The sequence below is a fragment of the Leptidea sinapis genome, chromosome 15 (genome assembly GCF_905404315.1).
Source record: "Leptidea sinapis chromosome 15, ilLepSina1.1, whole genome shotgun sequence".
Lineage (NCBI taxonomy): Eukaryota > Metazoa > Arthropoda > Insecta > Lepidoptera > Pieridae > Leptidea > Leptidea sinapis.
The window spans coordinates 11218572-11235648 of record NC_066279.1 but is presented as its reverse complement, the minus strand read 5'-3'; the positions used below and the strand labels follow the sequence as shown (position 1 = coordinate 11235648).

The window sequence follows — 17077 nt, the reverse complement described above, 5'->3', positions numbered from 1 at the left end:
TAGTACCTGGGAGTTGAACATGACATACCAAGATTTACAAATGATATGTTACTCAAATGGTTGGGTCAGTGAAAGAGCGCTCTGAAGAAACCCGAGAGGTCCCGGGACCGAGTCCCGCACTATTCATAAATTTTGTTTACAAATTTAATTTAACCTATATGGTTTTAGATGCTAAGTTATGTATACTGCAATTGTTATATGATAAATAAATTTAAATGAACATTAACTGTTTCAGATAAAAGATGGCAGATTATCACATAAGAGAAGCCGCTGAATCTCTGCTTGGTAGTGTAACAAATCAACCACAACCACCTTATAGGCATTTAAGTGAGTACATACACACAAATTTTAAAGAAATACTACTTTTCGCGCATTAGGCAAAAATTATCAGAGTAAATTTTTACCATGCGCACTGTCACAGTCCGTGTCAGCCAAGATAGGTTTATAACTACTACATACATAGGTGAGATGTGCTTGAGTTGTGAGGAGGCGAGAGACGAGAGCGGGTCGCGGCGGAAGGACACCGATTCCAAAAATAACAATAATCGTAACTAGAATTAGATTAATTAATTACATTGTTTAAAAATACGCAATTATTTTTATACTTTTTAGTGCACATTATATCTATTGTTTTGGAATAGTGTTTTTGAACTCAATTGTTTTTTGTTAAATTTTTTTTTATGACATTACTATAAATTTTTTTCTTTTTATTTAAAAAGCCTGGAGGTGGTCCCAAGGTGTGCTATAATTTTTTATACTATTCTTGCGAATTTCACAACACATGAGTTTTGTGCTTTTTTCTGAGATCCTGTTGTAAATACATAATTATATATATCACCCAATAAAAGACGTACTAACTCGACCTCTGACCAAGTAATAGGCATAACAAGTTGATCTTTTATTTATTAATACGGCTTTACTCACCTTTTATCGGTGTGGGTACGGACTAGATAAAACGTGAGTAAAGCCGTATTAGTACATACATTTGTTGTACAGGCCTTGTTCCTGTCGGGGTAGGCAGAGACAATAGAATGCCGCTTGCTTCTATCGTTACAAACCTCACGTACTTCCTCTACATTCATTACTCTCTTCATACATGCCCGCCAGTTGCGAGTGCTTCGTGCCTTTCCTTTTCTCAAAACGTCCCCAATTTGGTCTACGAATGTTCTACGAGGTCTCCCGCGACCGACTTGCCCACACACACTTGCCTTATATATTTGATGCGTCATTCTTTTTTCACTAAACTACACTTTTTAATAAATAATATAATAATGTCTCACGAAAGTTTTAATAATTTAAGTTGATGTTTTGTTAATATTTTGAATATCACAGTTTCTAGAAAAGTTGCCAATGCGAATATTGAGTGAAAACAGTTAATAACATGTTAATGTATTTTTCTCATAATAATTCTCTAGATTATTATTTTAATTGTATTAAGATTTGTGATTAACAAATCATGGGGGCAATGGATGATGTACCGTCTTTGTGCTGCAGAAGAAGGCTATTCGCGATATGTATAACAACTATTAATACTGATATAAATGCAGCTGTGTTAAGTTCAATAACTGTTGACCAGATATGTATTTATTCAAATGTTATTGACACCAATATACAAGCTATTAGTAAATTTATTGAATTAAGCGTTACAAATTCATACAAATGAATTAATTTCATTTAATTTCTTGAGTTAAGTTAATTCCGTTAAGATTCGTCTTCAATCAGTTCGATACGTGTTTCGCCTCTATAAAAGGCATAAAAGGCATTTATTTTCTCAAAATTGATTCCTTTAGAATTATTTTTGATGTCATTTCTAATATACTAGATACTACTGCCGCTTCGGAAACAAATAGTGCTCTGAGAGAGAAGAAGCGGCGCAAGAAACTCTCCCAGCATTAATTTTTTGCACTCTTTTTAATAAAAATTAACAATATTGTGCTTTCATTGCTATTGCTATAAAATAATCATAATCTAGTCCCAGGCTGTCCGATCACTTAGATATTCAGCTGTGGAGTGATAGGATTTACGACAGAGGCATTTTTTTATAAAGCATTTAAATTTATTTATAGATAATGCCTGAACAGTGGGTGATACTTTATTATAAAAGTGTATACTTTTACCCTTAAAGCTATTATGTATCTTATGAAGCCTACTAGAATTAGTTACAAGCAATCCCCTATACGAGGCATCCTCGGAAAATGTTGACTTGCCAAATTCTGTCACGAGACCATGAAGAGCTCCACTAATGCTCGAGTATCTATTAACCGCTATAATATGCTCTTAAATACAATACTATCCGGTTACATTATCTCTGGAGCTGACGTCGATGACGTCACATCGTCGTTTTGTTACGGTGTGCAAAACAATCATCACGATATCTCTGGAACCGTTAGAGCTAAAGACTTGAAATTTGGTAGGAATATTCTTTTCACAGAGTAGAGGTCAGCTCAGAACGGATTTTCCAAAATTCCATCCGCAAAAGTTTTTTTTTATTATGAACAGAACAACGTCTGTCGGATCAGCTAGTTATTAATAAATAAACTACTAATTTTTTCGGTATTATTGAGTGATGTTAACGTGTTGGCTTGTGATGCTGATTGGTATTATTATATTGATGAAAAATCAATGAAAGAATATGGTTTAAGTACAAAGAGTACTTATTTGTGGCAGAACTATTATAGCGACACAGAAAAACATAAACTATAGAACAATTAACAACAAAAGTCAAACGGTAACAATGAAAATTTCAAAAACAAAGCAGTGATAGCACAAAAATATCATGACATCTACCTAACGGTAATACCTACCTAACTGCAAACCGTACTGACGCAACAGGACGAGCACGAGGGGGAATGGGGGGGGGGCATCACGTTCCTGCGAGGTACAGAGATAATGTGGTCGTTTAGTACAATAACCAATTATAGTTGACATATCATCGTATCTCTGTCCTGGGGGAGTGCGCAGCAGTGACTATAGTATCCGTTCATCCCGCAAGTATCTACTGCTACCCGTTTATGCTTGCCTGGTTAAGTACATATGCAATTATAGTTAGAACTTCGAAAAAATGTTCCAATTAGTAAAAAAAAAAGATAATTTATTGAAGTAGGCGTTACTTTACGGAAATCCAAAATTATCCATATGTTTTGAGTTTTCTTTAGTTTTAATTCGCCAATATTTGTCTTTAAACAATTCGACACGTATTTCGCCTCCTCAGGACATGTTGACTCGCCAAAGTCTCGTGAGACTCAAAATTCAAAACATTTGAATAAAAAAAGATGTCTTACACATTTTTTTTTTATAAAAATAAGGGATGAGAAGAGCAGGACGTTCAGCTGATGTAATTGATACGCCTTGCCCATTACGATGCAGTGCCGCTCAAGATGATTGAAAAACACAAATTTTCTGAGCGGTATAACAGCTTGAGACATAAGATGTCAATATGATTTGCCCAGTAATTTCACAAGCTACGGCACCCTTCATACCGAAACACAATAATGCTTACACATTACTGCTTCACGACAGAAATAGGCGCTGTTGTGTGGTACCCATAATCTAGCCGGCATCAATAAATACTTATCAGCAATACTTACAATGTAAACAAACAAATTTGTTCAAAATGGCCTTTGTTCGCTCGTTCCAGTGTACAAACCTCATTTTCAATGTAATTCTATGGGAATGTATTACTGAATAACTTTTGATCCCGACCACCTAGGAACCCATGCTTAATGATTGCAAGCTTTTCTCATCAAGACCTTTCCAACAATATGTTATATTATATTATATGGAGGCGTGGACCTATTGTGGTGGCCGAGGAATTAAATTTCCAACGCAGTCTTTTGTTCTTTGTATATTACTAGCTGACCCGACAGACCTTGGTCTGTTCATAATAAAAAAAAAATCTTGCGGGTGGAATCTCGTAAAAGCTGACCTCTACTCGCGAAAGGAATATTTCTACCAAATTGCAAGTCTCTACGCCTTATGGTTCCATATATATATTAGGAATATTTAAAGCATTTCTCAATATACTCGATTACAAGAATAAGCCCCGTTAAGTTTATGGGTAAAAAAATTCTTGATGTAGGTTAAGCCTCCATTTTAACTTTCATCTCCATCTTACGTGAGTTTTGTTAGCATATTTTTTTTAAATTTAAATTTTATTTAGTTTATGTTTTTGGAAAATTTTTTCTTCGAAATATTTGTTTTCAAATATAGAGAGAAAACTTTGAAATATTTGTTTTTAAACTTTGTCCGTTGAAGTTTCACTTCTAGTATCAGTCCCAGCACATATATTTCATTTCGTTCTTGAACTATTTCATCAATTGTTATTTTGTTTCACACCAGTTTTTTTTATGTTTTCAGCCCAGTCACAATCAGTGAATTTAGTGACAGATGATTTAATAGCTGGACACAGGCCTCAAGGAAGCATGTCGTCTATACGAAGATTTTTCTGTCTGTTTGTCACATTTGATCTGCTGTTCACGAGTCTCATGTGGCTTATCTGTGTTATGGTATGTATAACTTGTGAAGTATAAAAAAATCTGTCTATTTTCATAAAAACAAATTAATGATATTTATATGATCGTTATTAATAATATTTTTATTGGTTTTATTTAATACCCTCTTCCTTAGATTAAGGATTGGTCCGCTCCAACTAATATCGCACTACCTAAAAACATTTGCTTTTTTATTACGGCAACTATATATGAGGACCTGTATAGCCGAGTGGTTAGCGATCCTACCTGCAAAGCTAGAGGTCCCGGGTTCGAATCCCGGTAGGTGAAAGCATTTATATGATGAATATGGATGTTTGTTTCCGAGTCATGGATGTTTATATTTATATCTTATATCGTTAAACGAGCAATTCTTGTATATATATAATCTGAATCTCGGAAACGGCTCCAACGATTTTCATAAAATTAAGTATGCAGGGGATTTCGGGGGTGATAAATCGTTCTAGCTAGGTTTCAATTAAAAAAAAATGGTTTTATCCATGTTTGAATGAGAAACAGCTACAATAACATTAGAATACAAAGGTAAATTTCGCCACTATATACAAGACTATTATAGCTCAGATGGGACATTGGGTGATCCGGAAAGCAGAAGACCCCGGTTCGAATCCAGATGTCCTATTAGTTTTTTTTTGTTCAAGTTTTGTACATTCTTAAAAATCCGATCAAGGCTCGGTCGTCCGGATATTGTATGTTTATATGTTTAAGTAAGTATATTGTATTAAATATATAGTTGTCTTGCGGGTTGCAATAATGCAATAACACAGGCTATCTATATACGAGTATGCCTAATTTGGGGCAAGATAATTTGTGTGAAAAGTGTGTCAATATTATTATTATAAAAAAAACTATTAGATGCTTGTGTGCGTGGCATCTTGACACTCAATTGCATCTTTCAAATTTTGTATACGTTCCGTGTTATTTTACATTGAAATTAATAAAATAAAAAATACTTACTGATGATATGTGATCCCAGTGTCTTTCTTATTTCTTGTAGTATTATTTTTACAAAGTTTTACTACGCAACCCGGCATTTTAGTTTCAATTATTACCAAAGTTACATGTGGCAAGTCAACGTCCCACATTGTCCGAGACTATCTCGACTACGCCCAGTTGGAGGTAGTATTAGTTGCCGCACTTTGTGACTACGCCTGCGGTATCTAGTTGGAGCGCAGCGGAGACCAATCCTTGTTATAAGCCTTCTTCATTGCAATTTTGTTACTTTTATGTTATTTTCTACAAACATAAAATAGCACGAGGAATTAATTTAAAGATTTTATTTTTGTTACGCCAAAGAAGGTATCTACTATGACTTCTTGCGTGCGTTGAAAAGTTGGTATACACGCACACATTTTTAAATAAACTTTGTCGGCGTAACAAATAAACTTGGTATAAAGTTATATCCGAGAATAAACCGAGAAAAAACGAAAATGTTAACAAATAGACATTAAGCTTATGATAGGTTTATTTAACCGTATAATGTTTCCCGCGTTCTTGGTATAATAATATACTCCGCCTGGTATTATCCAAGATGGCCCAAGACTGCGTCTCGATATAATATATATATCATACTGACAGCTTACCATATCAACGCTATTGTCCTGTTGCTTGCATGTATAGCGTTATTTCACAGATGAGCAGGACAGCTGATGGTAATTGAAACCCCCTGCCCATGACAATGCAGTGCCGCTCAGGATTCTAGAAAAAACTCCAAAAATTCTGAGCGACACTACAATAGCACAAGTCACTTTGACACACAAGATGTTAAGCCTCATTTGCCCAGTACTTTCACTAGCTACGGCGCCCTTCAGACCGAAACAATATTGCTGCATTACTGCTTCAAGGCAGTAAAAGCCGCCGTTGTGGTACCCATAATCTAACCGGCATCCTCTGCAAACGGCAGTGAAGCAGTAATGTGTTAGCATTACTGTGTTTCGGTCTGAAGGGCGCCGTAGCTAGTGAAATTACTGGGCAAATGAGACTTAACATCTTATGTCTCAAGGTGACGAGCGCAGTTGTAGTGCCATTCAGAATTTTTGAGGTTTTTCAAGAATCCTGAGTGGCACTGCATTGTAACGTCTCGCTCGTCTTTTCACTTATTTTCATAAAAAAAAATATTCTTGGTTTATTCACAGGTATAACTTTATTCCAAGTATATCTGTAAGGCTTCACTTAACACTAGTTGACCCGTACGCCCGTTTGTTCTCCTTTTCCATAAAAAAAAAATTAATATCTGTAATGCTTATATGTATGTGTGTATGAACCCTATTATTTTATTTTCAGATGCGCGGAGAAACCCTCATACAAATATTCAACAGGGAAATTATACATTTTGACATTAAAGTGTCACTGTTCGACATAGTACTAGTCGCGTTTCTGAGATTTGTTCTGCTAATATTATTCTACGCGATACTGTATATAAATAATTGGAGTGTTATTGCTGTAAGTATGTTCACTTTTTAACTTATTGTAAAGCAGTCAGGCTAAATAAAAAACAGAATTCGATCATAAATCACTATATTATGCACAGCTTTTACAATCGTAACTTATTACTTTTATATATATACTCTCGTCATTATTTAACAACACTTTAACTCTGCAGAATAATTAATTTAATGCCTAACAAGACATAACATGCCCCTCTCTGCTCCCCACACCCTCTGCTCCCCACACCCTCTCCTCTCCTCACCCCTCCACTATTCGTCTCACACTTCACACCGCTACACTAAAGCCACCTCTCAGACACCCGCTCCTTACATAACTTTCCTCATTACATTATTTAGTTACATTTGGACAAACCACTAACCTACTTACAAAATATAAATAAATATTTGAATGGTTTCCGAAAACCATCTTTTGAGATACTTTTCAAATAATACCCATACAAACTGCTCTTTCCGCTGCTGGTAGCGCTCTTCTGTGATACAACGCATATCACTTGTCATTGTGGACAATCTCTTTAATAGTATTTCCCTGTGAACTTAAATCTCCTATTTCATCCCCATATAGGTCAAAGTTTCAAAAATGCTCAAACAAATGTTTATAAATTATTTCTTATCAAATGCCTAAATACAAAGTTTCATGGTTTTATTTTCGATAGTGACGAATTTCCATACAAACTGCCATTCCCTATTTCAACTCCCCATTTATTGTTTTGCAATAAAAGGTAGCCTATAACCGTTATCAAGCTCTGTATTAAATTTTATCAAAATCGATTCGGTGGTTTAGGCGTGATAGCGTAACAAACATACTTACGTCAACCTGTTCCCATCCAAACTTGAATGAAAATATAACGCCTTATTTACTTGACCAGCAAACATCACGGTATGTAGCGGCACTTACTCATATTTAAACTAAACTAACTTTCTATCTAAAGAACATGTCGAAAAATCACTCATTTTTAAGTATATTTTGAAATTGACAATTTTTTTTAAAATGCCAATCTACTCAATTCTCTCTGATCACACTCTTAATTGCATAGAAAAAATGAAATAGGAACAAGCTGTATACAAAATGACACCATAATGTGTATGTAATCACCAATGGGAGGGTCCTTGGCACAGGATGCCGGCTAGATTATGGGTACCGCCACGGCGCCTATTTCTGTCGTGAATCAGTAATGTGTAAGCATTATTGTGTTTCGGTCTGAAGGGTGATCTTGTGAAATTACTGGGAAAATGAGATTTAACATCTTCTGTCTCAAGGTAACGAGCGGAATTGTAGTGCCGCTCAGAATTTTTGAGTTTTTCAAGAATCCTAAGCGACACTGCATTGTAATGGGCAGGGCGTATCCATTACCATCAGCTGAAGGTCCTGCTCGTCTCTTGTCATAAATAAAAATGTGGCATTAAATACCTTCATTAAATGTTTTTATTTCAGCTGTCGACGGGGGGAACCTGTGCCTTTTTAATAGCAAAAGTATTCGTGTTTGATGTAAGTGTTTAAATCAAATTATCTTTAGTAAAAAGTAATGGCTCGTTTACACAGATGGAGCTACTGCTTAGCCAGTAGACAGCTACTTGTACTCCTACCCGTACTGGCGTTCGAATAGTTGTACGAGCTAGACTCGCATAAGGTATCTAAACGATACATAGTAACTACAGCCTAGGTTCGAGTCAACATTTTTTATTTAAAAAAATTAAAAGGCTCGGGTGTAAACACTCCCTACCGATTTAAAACCTACTACTACCAAACGAGTCCATAGGCGAGCTTGCGAGTGAAAACAAAAAATGTTGAAGTAACTCGCAGGCTAGCTATTGTCCAACTAGCACGTACCAGTTACTCGCATGTAACGTCCAAATGGGGAGAGTTACTATGCAATGTGAACGCACTTTGTAAATTAGTCATAAGACACTAGCGTCACAATATAGTGAAAGAACAGTACTTTCACTTCATATTAGAGCGCCCGAATCAACGCACGCACACAAACACACGATTTACACGGCCGCTAAGCAATCTTTGGAAGACAAAACTGTTGAGTGCTACGCCGAACAACACTGATCGATGTCCGAGTTAAATTAGCTGCGTCGTGTTCACACGTAGATATAAATTTCAAGGAGAGATACGCTACAGTTCTATTATATTATACTAGCTGACCCAGCAAACTTTGTATTGCCGATATTAAAATCGCGATACAAAAGTAACTGTTGATCGTAGATGGGTGAAAATTTGAAGTTGTATGTATTTTTTAATGCTGACTCATAATCAAACAAATTTAAAAAAAATGCCAAAAAAATAAAAAATAAAAAATTGGCGTGGACCACCCTTAACATTTAGGGGGATGAAAAATAGATGTTGTCCGATTCTCAGACCTATCCAATATGCACTCAAAATTTCATGAGAATCGGTCAAGCCGTTTCGAAGGAGTTTAACTACAAACACCGCGACATGAGAATTTTATATATTAGATTGTGCTAGAGTTCTATTAGGCGCCGATCCAATCTTATGTGGATCAAATATTCCTTCTAAATATTATTTATATTGTGGATGTCTCCAACATGCATTATATTATGTCGATGACAGTATTGGAGATGCCGTAAGCACGGGCCACGCGGGTTTCCCGGGGAAATATAAATTACTGTCATTACGATACCACAGCTTGGGAATGGAGCGACCGCCCTCGGCTATTTATATATATAAATTAACGAAATTTTGCAGCGACGCCCGCTGAGTTTGTTGCGCCCGTTCTTCTCACAACTACAGTTTTCGATTGGGTGGTTGTTCTGACGTTTAAGGGGATTTTATATAATCTTGAAAATAATATTTGAATTTGAATACAACTAAGCTCTGTACTGAGCTTCCATAGGCTGTGTTTTCTAAAAGGAGGAGAAATTTGTAGTATATCAACTAAATTGTAATTCTCCCGCAGTGGCCAAACGCTCCGCAGCCTGTATACCAAGTATTTCTGATACTGGCATCGTTTACTATCTCGTGGGGAGAGGCCTGGTTTCTGGACTTCCGAGTGCTGCCGCAGGAGTTCCAGGCCAGACAGTTCTTGGACGCAATCGGTATGATGCCATTCAAACCTAAATTTTTGGAGAACTTATTAAAGTCAAATAAACTTTATTCAATTAGGCTTAAACTACGCGCTTTTGAATCGTCATTAAAAATATTTAGGTAATTTGAATTAGTGAACATATGGTAGTTCAGATCAGATCAAATATATCATAAAAAAATGAAGAATAAACTATATAAATTATCGTATATTGAATGCAACGACCTTTAGAGCTTGAACTCATTCGTGTAAGGACGCTTCGTAAACATGATGGTCGTGATTATGGTCATAATTTGTAATCGCATCCAAAAATATAATGATTTATTATCTATAACACCTGGCACCACAAGCAGCACCCGTTCACGAGTTGACGCATGGACCAGCCATCGTTCCCTTCATACATATTTGAGGGAAGGAGACGATTACTTGAACTTATTACAGAATGAATTGTTCCCCAGTACACCATGGAGCGACAGAGCGAACGCCCCTACTGGCCCAGCGCCCTAGATCTACGTACGGAGAATCCACAGTGAACTGGTTTTCACCGGTTGACACGCCGGAGAACAGCCCCAAGCCCCGAAGACCGGGAGATCAAGTTATACTCACGCAAGATCAGGTAAGTGTTATACGTAGTAAATAGTAATGCCAGGCCTGTCTCATTCCCACGTGTATAGGTATAGAAAAAGTACCTACGCGTGGCGGCCCCGACAGTGTGACTATCCAATAAGGACTCACGAGCGAGCAGTTACGCACGTGCAAGGTTTGTTCGTTAATTACTTCACCGGTGCGACCGATGTTATAAAAATGGAGAAACAAAAGAAAAGCAAATATAATTTAAAGTGATTATTACTATTATGAAATTAACATTCATGATAGCTACCTATTTATCACCTATACCACTTGGTATAATAACCTACTTAGGTTCAATGGTTATGTTGTTTTTTTCGTACTTAGACCAAAAGCTAACCACAAAACTGTTGTTTGTTAGCTCGCATCATGTTCTGTTTAGCCTACCTATTTAAATAGTTTCTACTTTTTTAGTGAAAAATGAACTATGTTGACTAATGTAGGTTTAACAACGAAAGAATATTAATTTAAAATTACTATTACATACCTATTTATATTATAGAAAAAACTAAGCTATTTTTATGAGTTCGCCCTTTACTGGTATCGTTAATTGCTCCTAAGAATTGAATAGTTCCGTTACTTTGTCATGGATTCCATAATCAGAACCTAATCAAACTCTCACCAAACTATCTTTGAAGTATATCCTTTCCAATAAAAAAATAATCATCGAAATCGGTTGGCGCGATATTGATTTATTCGTAAATTTATCATCCACTTTGCTATACGTATGTACATAGCAAATTTAAGACTTTTATAGTTTTCTCATGGTCAGTCGAAAGTTTTGAGGTAACAAACATAAAAAAAAACATACCGACGAATTGAGAACCTCCTCCTTTTGGGTTTATTAACGTGACAAAATAATAAAACTGTCGTTTAATTGTATAATTTTTATTTCTTAGTAAGTACATAATTTTGTATTCGAAGTGACTTTCTTGTTGTGCGAGACAATAACCTTAGGTACATAGAGGATATCTTAAACTGATAATCAAAATAATTGTTAAACTTGTCAACCAATAAGTAATTAAATTCATGTTTGCAGTTTGCACTTCACCACAGTCAATAAATCCCCGTTTATCAAAGGATTTATGATATCTGTGTACTTACATTAATTATTACGATAAGGAACCGTTGCAATTTACTGATAAAAGTTTTAGCAAATAAATTATAAATATCCACGGTGATTGATCAAAAGTGGCCCAGCCATGTTCATGATGCAAAATGAGAATAATACTGAAATTATTTTCTTATTTTTGACAATCTTTTCAGTCTAGAAATTTTATTTTCGTATTCGGAATTGTGTTTAAAAAATAAGAGTAAATCAACAATCCCTACGTATCATTTCCATAAACTTACGGCCGTTCCCAATATTCAGTATACCTCTTAGTTGTGATTCAAATCGTAACTATCGTTGACTTTTCTGTCCAAATAAACTTATCGACGGTAACTCAAAGGTGAGTTATCCTTATCCGTACATGCTGCCTGTCAATGGGACGACGTATAGCTTACCAGCGATAGAAGTTCGTATGGAAATTGCAATTCACGCGTCCCAATATAAGGCGATAAGAATGACTTATCGGGTATATTGGGACAGCTTCAGATTATTGACAGCTAATTACTGACAGTAGAAGGTAGTAATTTATCTCTATCTGTAGATAGTATATTGGAAACTGCCGTGAGTATACTAGTGTAATAGACAAACACTCTCTTCATTACGGCGAGACTAAATTTAAAATGTTAATGTGTGTTAGTTTTACAGATGTGTTAGTGAGTTAGTGAAATATGTAGTATTTTGCGTTTGGTCAATCCCTATGACAAATATTGAGAAACGGCGTCATATACACGTATACCATATTTTATTATATAACACACATTTTTTAAAATTATATAACCTTTAAAAAATATAGTGGTTACCGCGTATTTAAAATGTAATTCCAAATATTTTAGCGAATATGTTCGTTTCGTTTACTATCTCGTGGGGAGTATCGGAATACTGCGTCTCGAAATCTCGAGCGATTGCCAATTCCGTGGCCATCTGGAGGGCAAAGCCAAATTGGCTTCGAAGAAGCTGGGCGTCATCAATAGAGCACGGCAATACTTCAAGCCGGCCCACATTCTAGCGCTCTACAAAGCGCAGGTCCGGCCACACATGGAGTATTGCTGTCATCTCTGGTCTGGCGCACCCCAGTATCTGCTCGATCCATTTGACCGCGTGCAACGTAGAGCAGCTCGAATTGTCGGGGACTCAGTCCTCTGTGAACGGCTGGATCTCTTGGCGTTGTGTAGAGACGTCACTTCATTGTGTGTCTTCTACCGCATTTATCACGGGGAGTGTTCCGAAGAGCTGTTTAACCTGATTCCTGCCGCCGAATTCCACCTTCGCACGACACGCCACAAGTTAGGATTTCATCCCCACCATCTGGATGTGTGGCGGTCCTCCACAGTGCGGTTTTCAAGGAGCTTTCTCCCTCGTACTACAAAGCTATGGAATGAGCTTCCTTGTGCGGTGTTTTCGGGACAATACGACATGGGTACCTTCAAATAAAGCGCGTACACCTTCCTTAAAGGCCGGCAACGCTCTTGTGATTCCTCTGGTTTTGCAAGAGAATGTGGGCGGCGGTGATCACTTAACACCAGGTGACCCGTACGCTCGTTTGTCCTCCTATTCCATAAAAAAAAGGCACTAAAATGTTTCGAAATGGTTTCATGGCCTTCATCTATTCCGTCTCTTTCTCACACCTACGTTTTTATGTAAGGATGGTTATCTCCATTTCACACAGGATTCGTCTATTAGGCTAGTATACTAAGATTATGATTATTTCCGTAAAAAGTCAAAATATTGACGTTACGTCTTCCTTATATTGTGTACGAGTTACATCATCAAATTAATAAAAAGCCAAATAATTCGTAAATTCATTATGTTTTGCAATGTTTTTAATAAATATTTTATAGTTCTGTAATAATAATACTTATTTTTGAGTTCCGTTTGACGCGTCGATAGTTGGTCTATGATATCTGTTGGTTGGAAAAAGAAGTGTGGACTGATAGCAGAATACAATTTATAGATTTATGTGATTGATACCTTTACCTGATAGCTTATATATTTGTGTATAGACATGGGATAAGTTAATGCGAATAAATTATCTGCCAGTAAAAGTAATATAAGTGGCGAGGATGTTAAAAATAATTTGTAGGTTATCTCCGTCTCTCAAAGAAAAATTAAAAGACATAAATGTTATGACTGTTCATTGTCAGTACATTTATGAAAATTTAATATGCGTCCACAAAAATCGTCACTCATTTTTTTTGTAGGCTTCATAAGACACATAATAGCTTTAAGGGTAAATGTATACACTTTTATAATAAAGTCCCAGCCACTGTTCAGGCAGAAAATGGCTTTGTCGTAAATCCTACTACTCCACAGCTGAATATCTAAGGGATCGGAAAGCCTGGGACTAGATTATGATTATTTTATAGCAGTAGCAATAACAGTACAATTTTTTATATTGCATTAAAAAGAGCGCAAAAAAAATGTTGGGAGAGTTTCTTGCACCGCTTCTAGTAGTAGTAGTATTTAGTATATTAGAAATGACATCAAAAAGAATTCTAAAGGAATCAATTTTGAGAAAAAAAATCCATTTGTCATTTATTTAATATGTGCGTACTACTTCCGCAAACGATTACGAAATAAATAATATCATGTTTACTCAGTTGGTATGGTATGGTATATAGGGGCTCCTGTTTCCGCATTTAGACCACTAGCATGGGTCTATTTTGCGTGCAGTAATGGCCAGTTACTCCAACCAGCCCAGCTCCTTCCAGAAGTTTAGAACATTCGTGGGGTGTTCGCAGACTTCCTGGAGCGACCTCGTATTGGTTAAGGTTTTTGCCCGTTGGTTGGCCACCCCCGCACATTCCAGGATTACGTGAGCGACCGTTTCGTCATCGGCCAGTCAGCCTCTGCACTTAGGACTGTCCGTTACGCCGATCGTGAAAAGGTGTTTGTTGAGGCTGATAAGTCTACGTGTCAGTTTGGGCGACAGTGCAGATATCGCCTCCTTCGACTGTCTACAGCTTGAGACATTCATCCATCGGGTGTTGTGTAGGTCGTTGGTGAGAGAGCGTATGTTTACCCAGTTATTAAAGAGCGACAAATTTTATAGCATATGGCAATTTGCTACTTTACTTGTACATTGTGAAACAGCCCCTTATTTTACTAATTTCAATTCAAAGCGGATTACACCCAACTATGAAGAGTGGTGTGTCAAGGGATGAAACACGATATCAGAATTCGGGTGCTGTTACTTCACCCTCTACGCCTACAATAGTCTTGTTTCATCCCTTGTCACACAATATGTACTACAAGGTCACATTATCTCTGGCCTTTGCTGGAACGTAATGATCCCTTCCGGTCCCCTTTCACCCCCTCGCGCTCGTCCTGTTGCGTCAGTACGGTTTGCAGTTTTATTACCGTTAGATGTTATGATATTTTCGAGTTATCATATAGCTATTTGTAAATAGTACTGTAGTTTTTGTTATTCTGTGTCGCTATAATAGTTGTGTTAGAAAAATAAATACTTTTTGTACCTAAGATCCTTTTTTTTTTTTCATCATAATAATTAGAATCAGCATCATAACGCAACACCTTTACATCAATCTACAACACTGAAGAAATAAATCGTAGTTTATTTATTTAATTATACGTAAAAAAGTATCCATCCATACTCTGTTTTGTTTTGCCACTGACCTACTACAATAATATACCACTGGACTCGCGGCAGTCGAAGTGCTTTTGTGCCTATTTGATATTCGCCATTTTGGCGCTGTTGGCCATGTAGCGAGAGTCTGCGGTACTAAAACTAGTGATGACAACCGCAGCAAACATCGATAGATGGTAGGAAACTATTTACAAAAAAAGATACTTTATTACGTTGATTCTTGAAGTATAAGTAGCACGGAAAACGAACGAAATAATTCAAAATACAAAAATACTTATTTATGTTAAGTAGTAGTACTATTGAGAGATGTCAGACAAATTTAAGTTACCAGTATGGCTTTTCGTCAAAATATTCTATAGCAAAAAAAGTAACACATGATGAACACGTCGTAATTGGAAACAAATTCTTTTGAAGAAGGTTTATATACAACTTTTCAGTCCGCCTATTTGGGTGAAATTTACAAATACAAATGTATATATATGTAACTTTTATAATAAGGTCCCAGCCACTGCTCAGGTATTATCTATAAATAAATTTAAATGGCTCTGTCGTAAGTCCTTTCAGACCGAATCACAATAATGCCTATTCATTACTGCTTCACAGCACAAATAGGCGCCGTTGTGGTACTCATAATCTAGCCGGCATCCTGAGCAATGGAGCCTCCGACTGGTAAAACTCCTCCACTTTTGGCGGTTTGTAGCATTGCGGGAGCACTCCACCACAGGTGTCTGGGTCACTGCTTTGATAAGATCCGTCCATTGCGTGGGTGAGCGTCTCTCGCTCTTTAGCCCTCCACATGGCCCTGCACTATCAACCGGCCCAGTCGATCCTTCATTCTGGAGATGTGACCAAAGACCTCCAAAATTGTAGTTGCACAGTCGACGAGGGGTAGGGTGGTGCGTTTCCTTTAAATACTCCAAAAAATAAAACTTACTTTCTTTATTAACAATCGACCACATATTATATAATTTCAAACTAATAAAATCGTAACTAAGTTAAAACCTTACATTGTATATTTTTTCATTACAATACTTCCTGAGTGTTCTACAAACTACTCCGAAGCCGAAACGTAGTTTATATAATCATTGTCTGTTTGATGGTATGTGTGTCCGAACAAAACGCAAAATCAACTGAATAATTGACAAGAAGTCGGGTTTAAGACCTGCATCGTTCATAAAGTTTTGTTTTCGAATTTTATTTGTGTATTAATCCCAGAAGTGAGGGTTATCACTTCAAAAAAAAATAAACTACGTTAAAAAACCCGACACCAAAATCTGAAAAGTATGAAATAACCAAAAATTTAATTTAATACACCTCTTATGCAAACCTTTACCTTTAATATTAATAACATACTATAATTTATATTTATAATTTATATTTGATAGGTTTTAAGTCAGTGCCAAGCCCTAAACAAAATAAAACTTATTATTAAAAACAGTTTACTTACTGTATTTATTTAGGTTGTCTGGCCACGTGTCTGTCCGCTTGGGTTGTTTTTTTCTAGACGTAGCTATCCCGATCAAAGTCACGCGTGGCGAGTGTAGGTACCTTTATTACATTTGGCTTGGCAAAGACTTCAAAGCTATCAATATGTAGCACATACAAATAATAGTATGTTATTAATATTGAAGGTAAAGGTTTGCATAAGAGGTGTATTAAATTAAATTTTTAGTTCTTTAGTTTTTATAAACGTAGTTTTTTTTACGTTTTAGTGTCAGTTAATAATAATATATAAA

The 17077-nt window shown here is 36.4% G+C and overlaps 1 protein-coding gene across 1 annotated transcript in view; it reads left to right on the top strand.

Moving 5' to 3' along the window:
* Nucleotides 1–17077, top strand: part of LOC126968323 (steroidogenic acute regulatory protein-like) — a 61524-nt gene that overhangs the window by 1670 nt on the left and 42777 nt on the right. The window contains exons 2-7 of the mRNA XM_050813275.1: nucleotides 236–327; nucleotides 4357–4505; nucleotides 6789–6947; nucleotides 8385–8438; nucleotides 9874–10012; nucleotides 10458–10615. Coding sequence (XP_050669232.1) covers nucleotides 243–327; nucleotides 4357–4505; nucleotides 6789–6947; nucleotides 8385–8438; nucleotides 9874–10012; nucleotides 10458–10615 — 744 coding nt within the window. The 5' untranslated portion in view covers nucleotides 236–242. The remainder of the gene's footprint in view (nucleotides 1–235; nucleotides 328–4356; nucleotides 4506–6788; nucleotides 6948–8384; nucleotides 8439–9873; nucleotides 10013–10457; nucleotides 10616–17077) is intronic.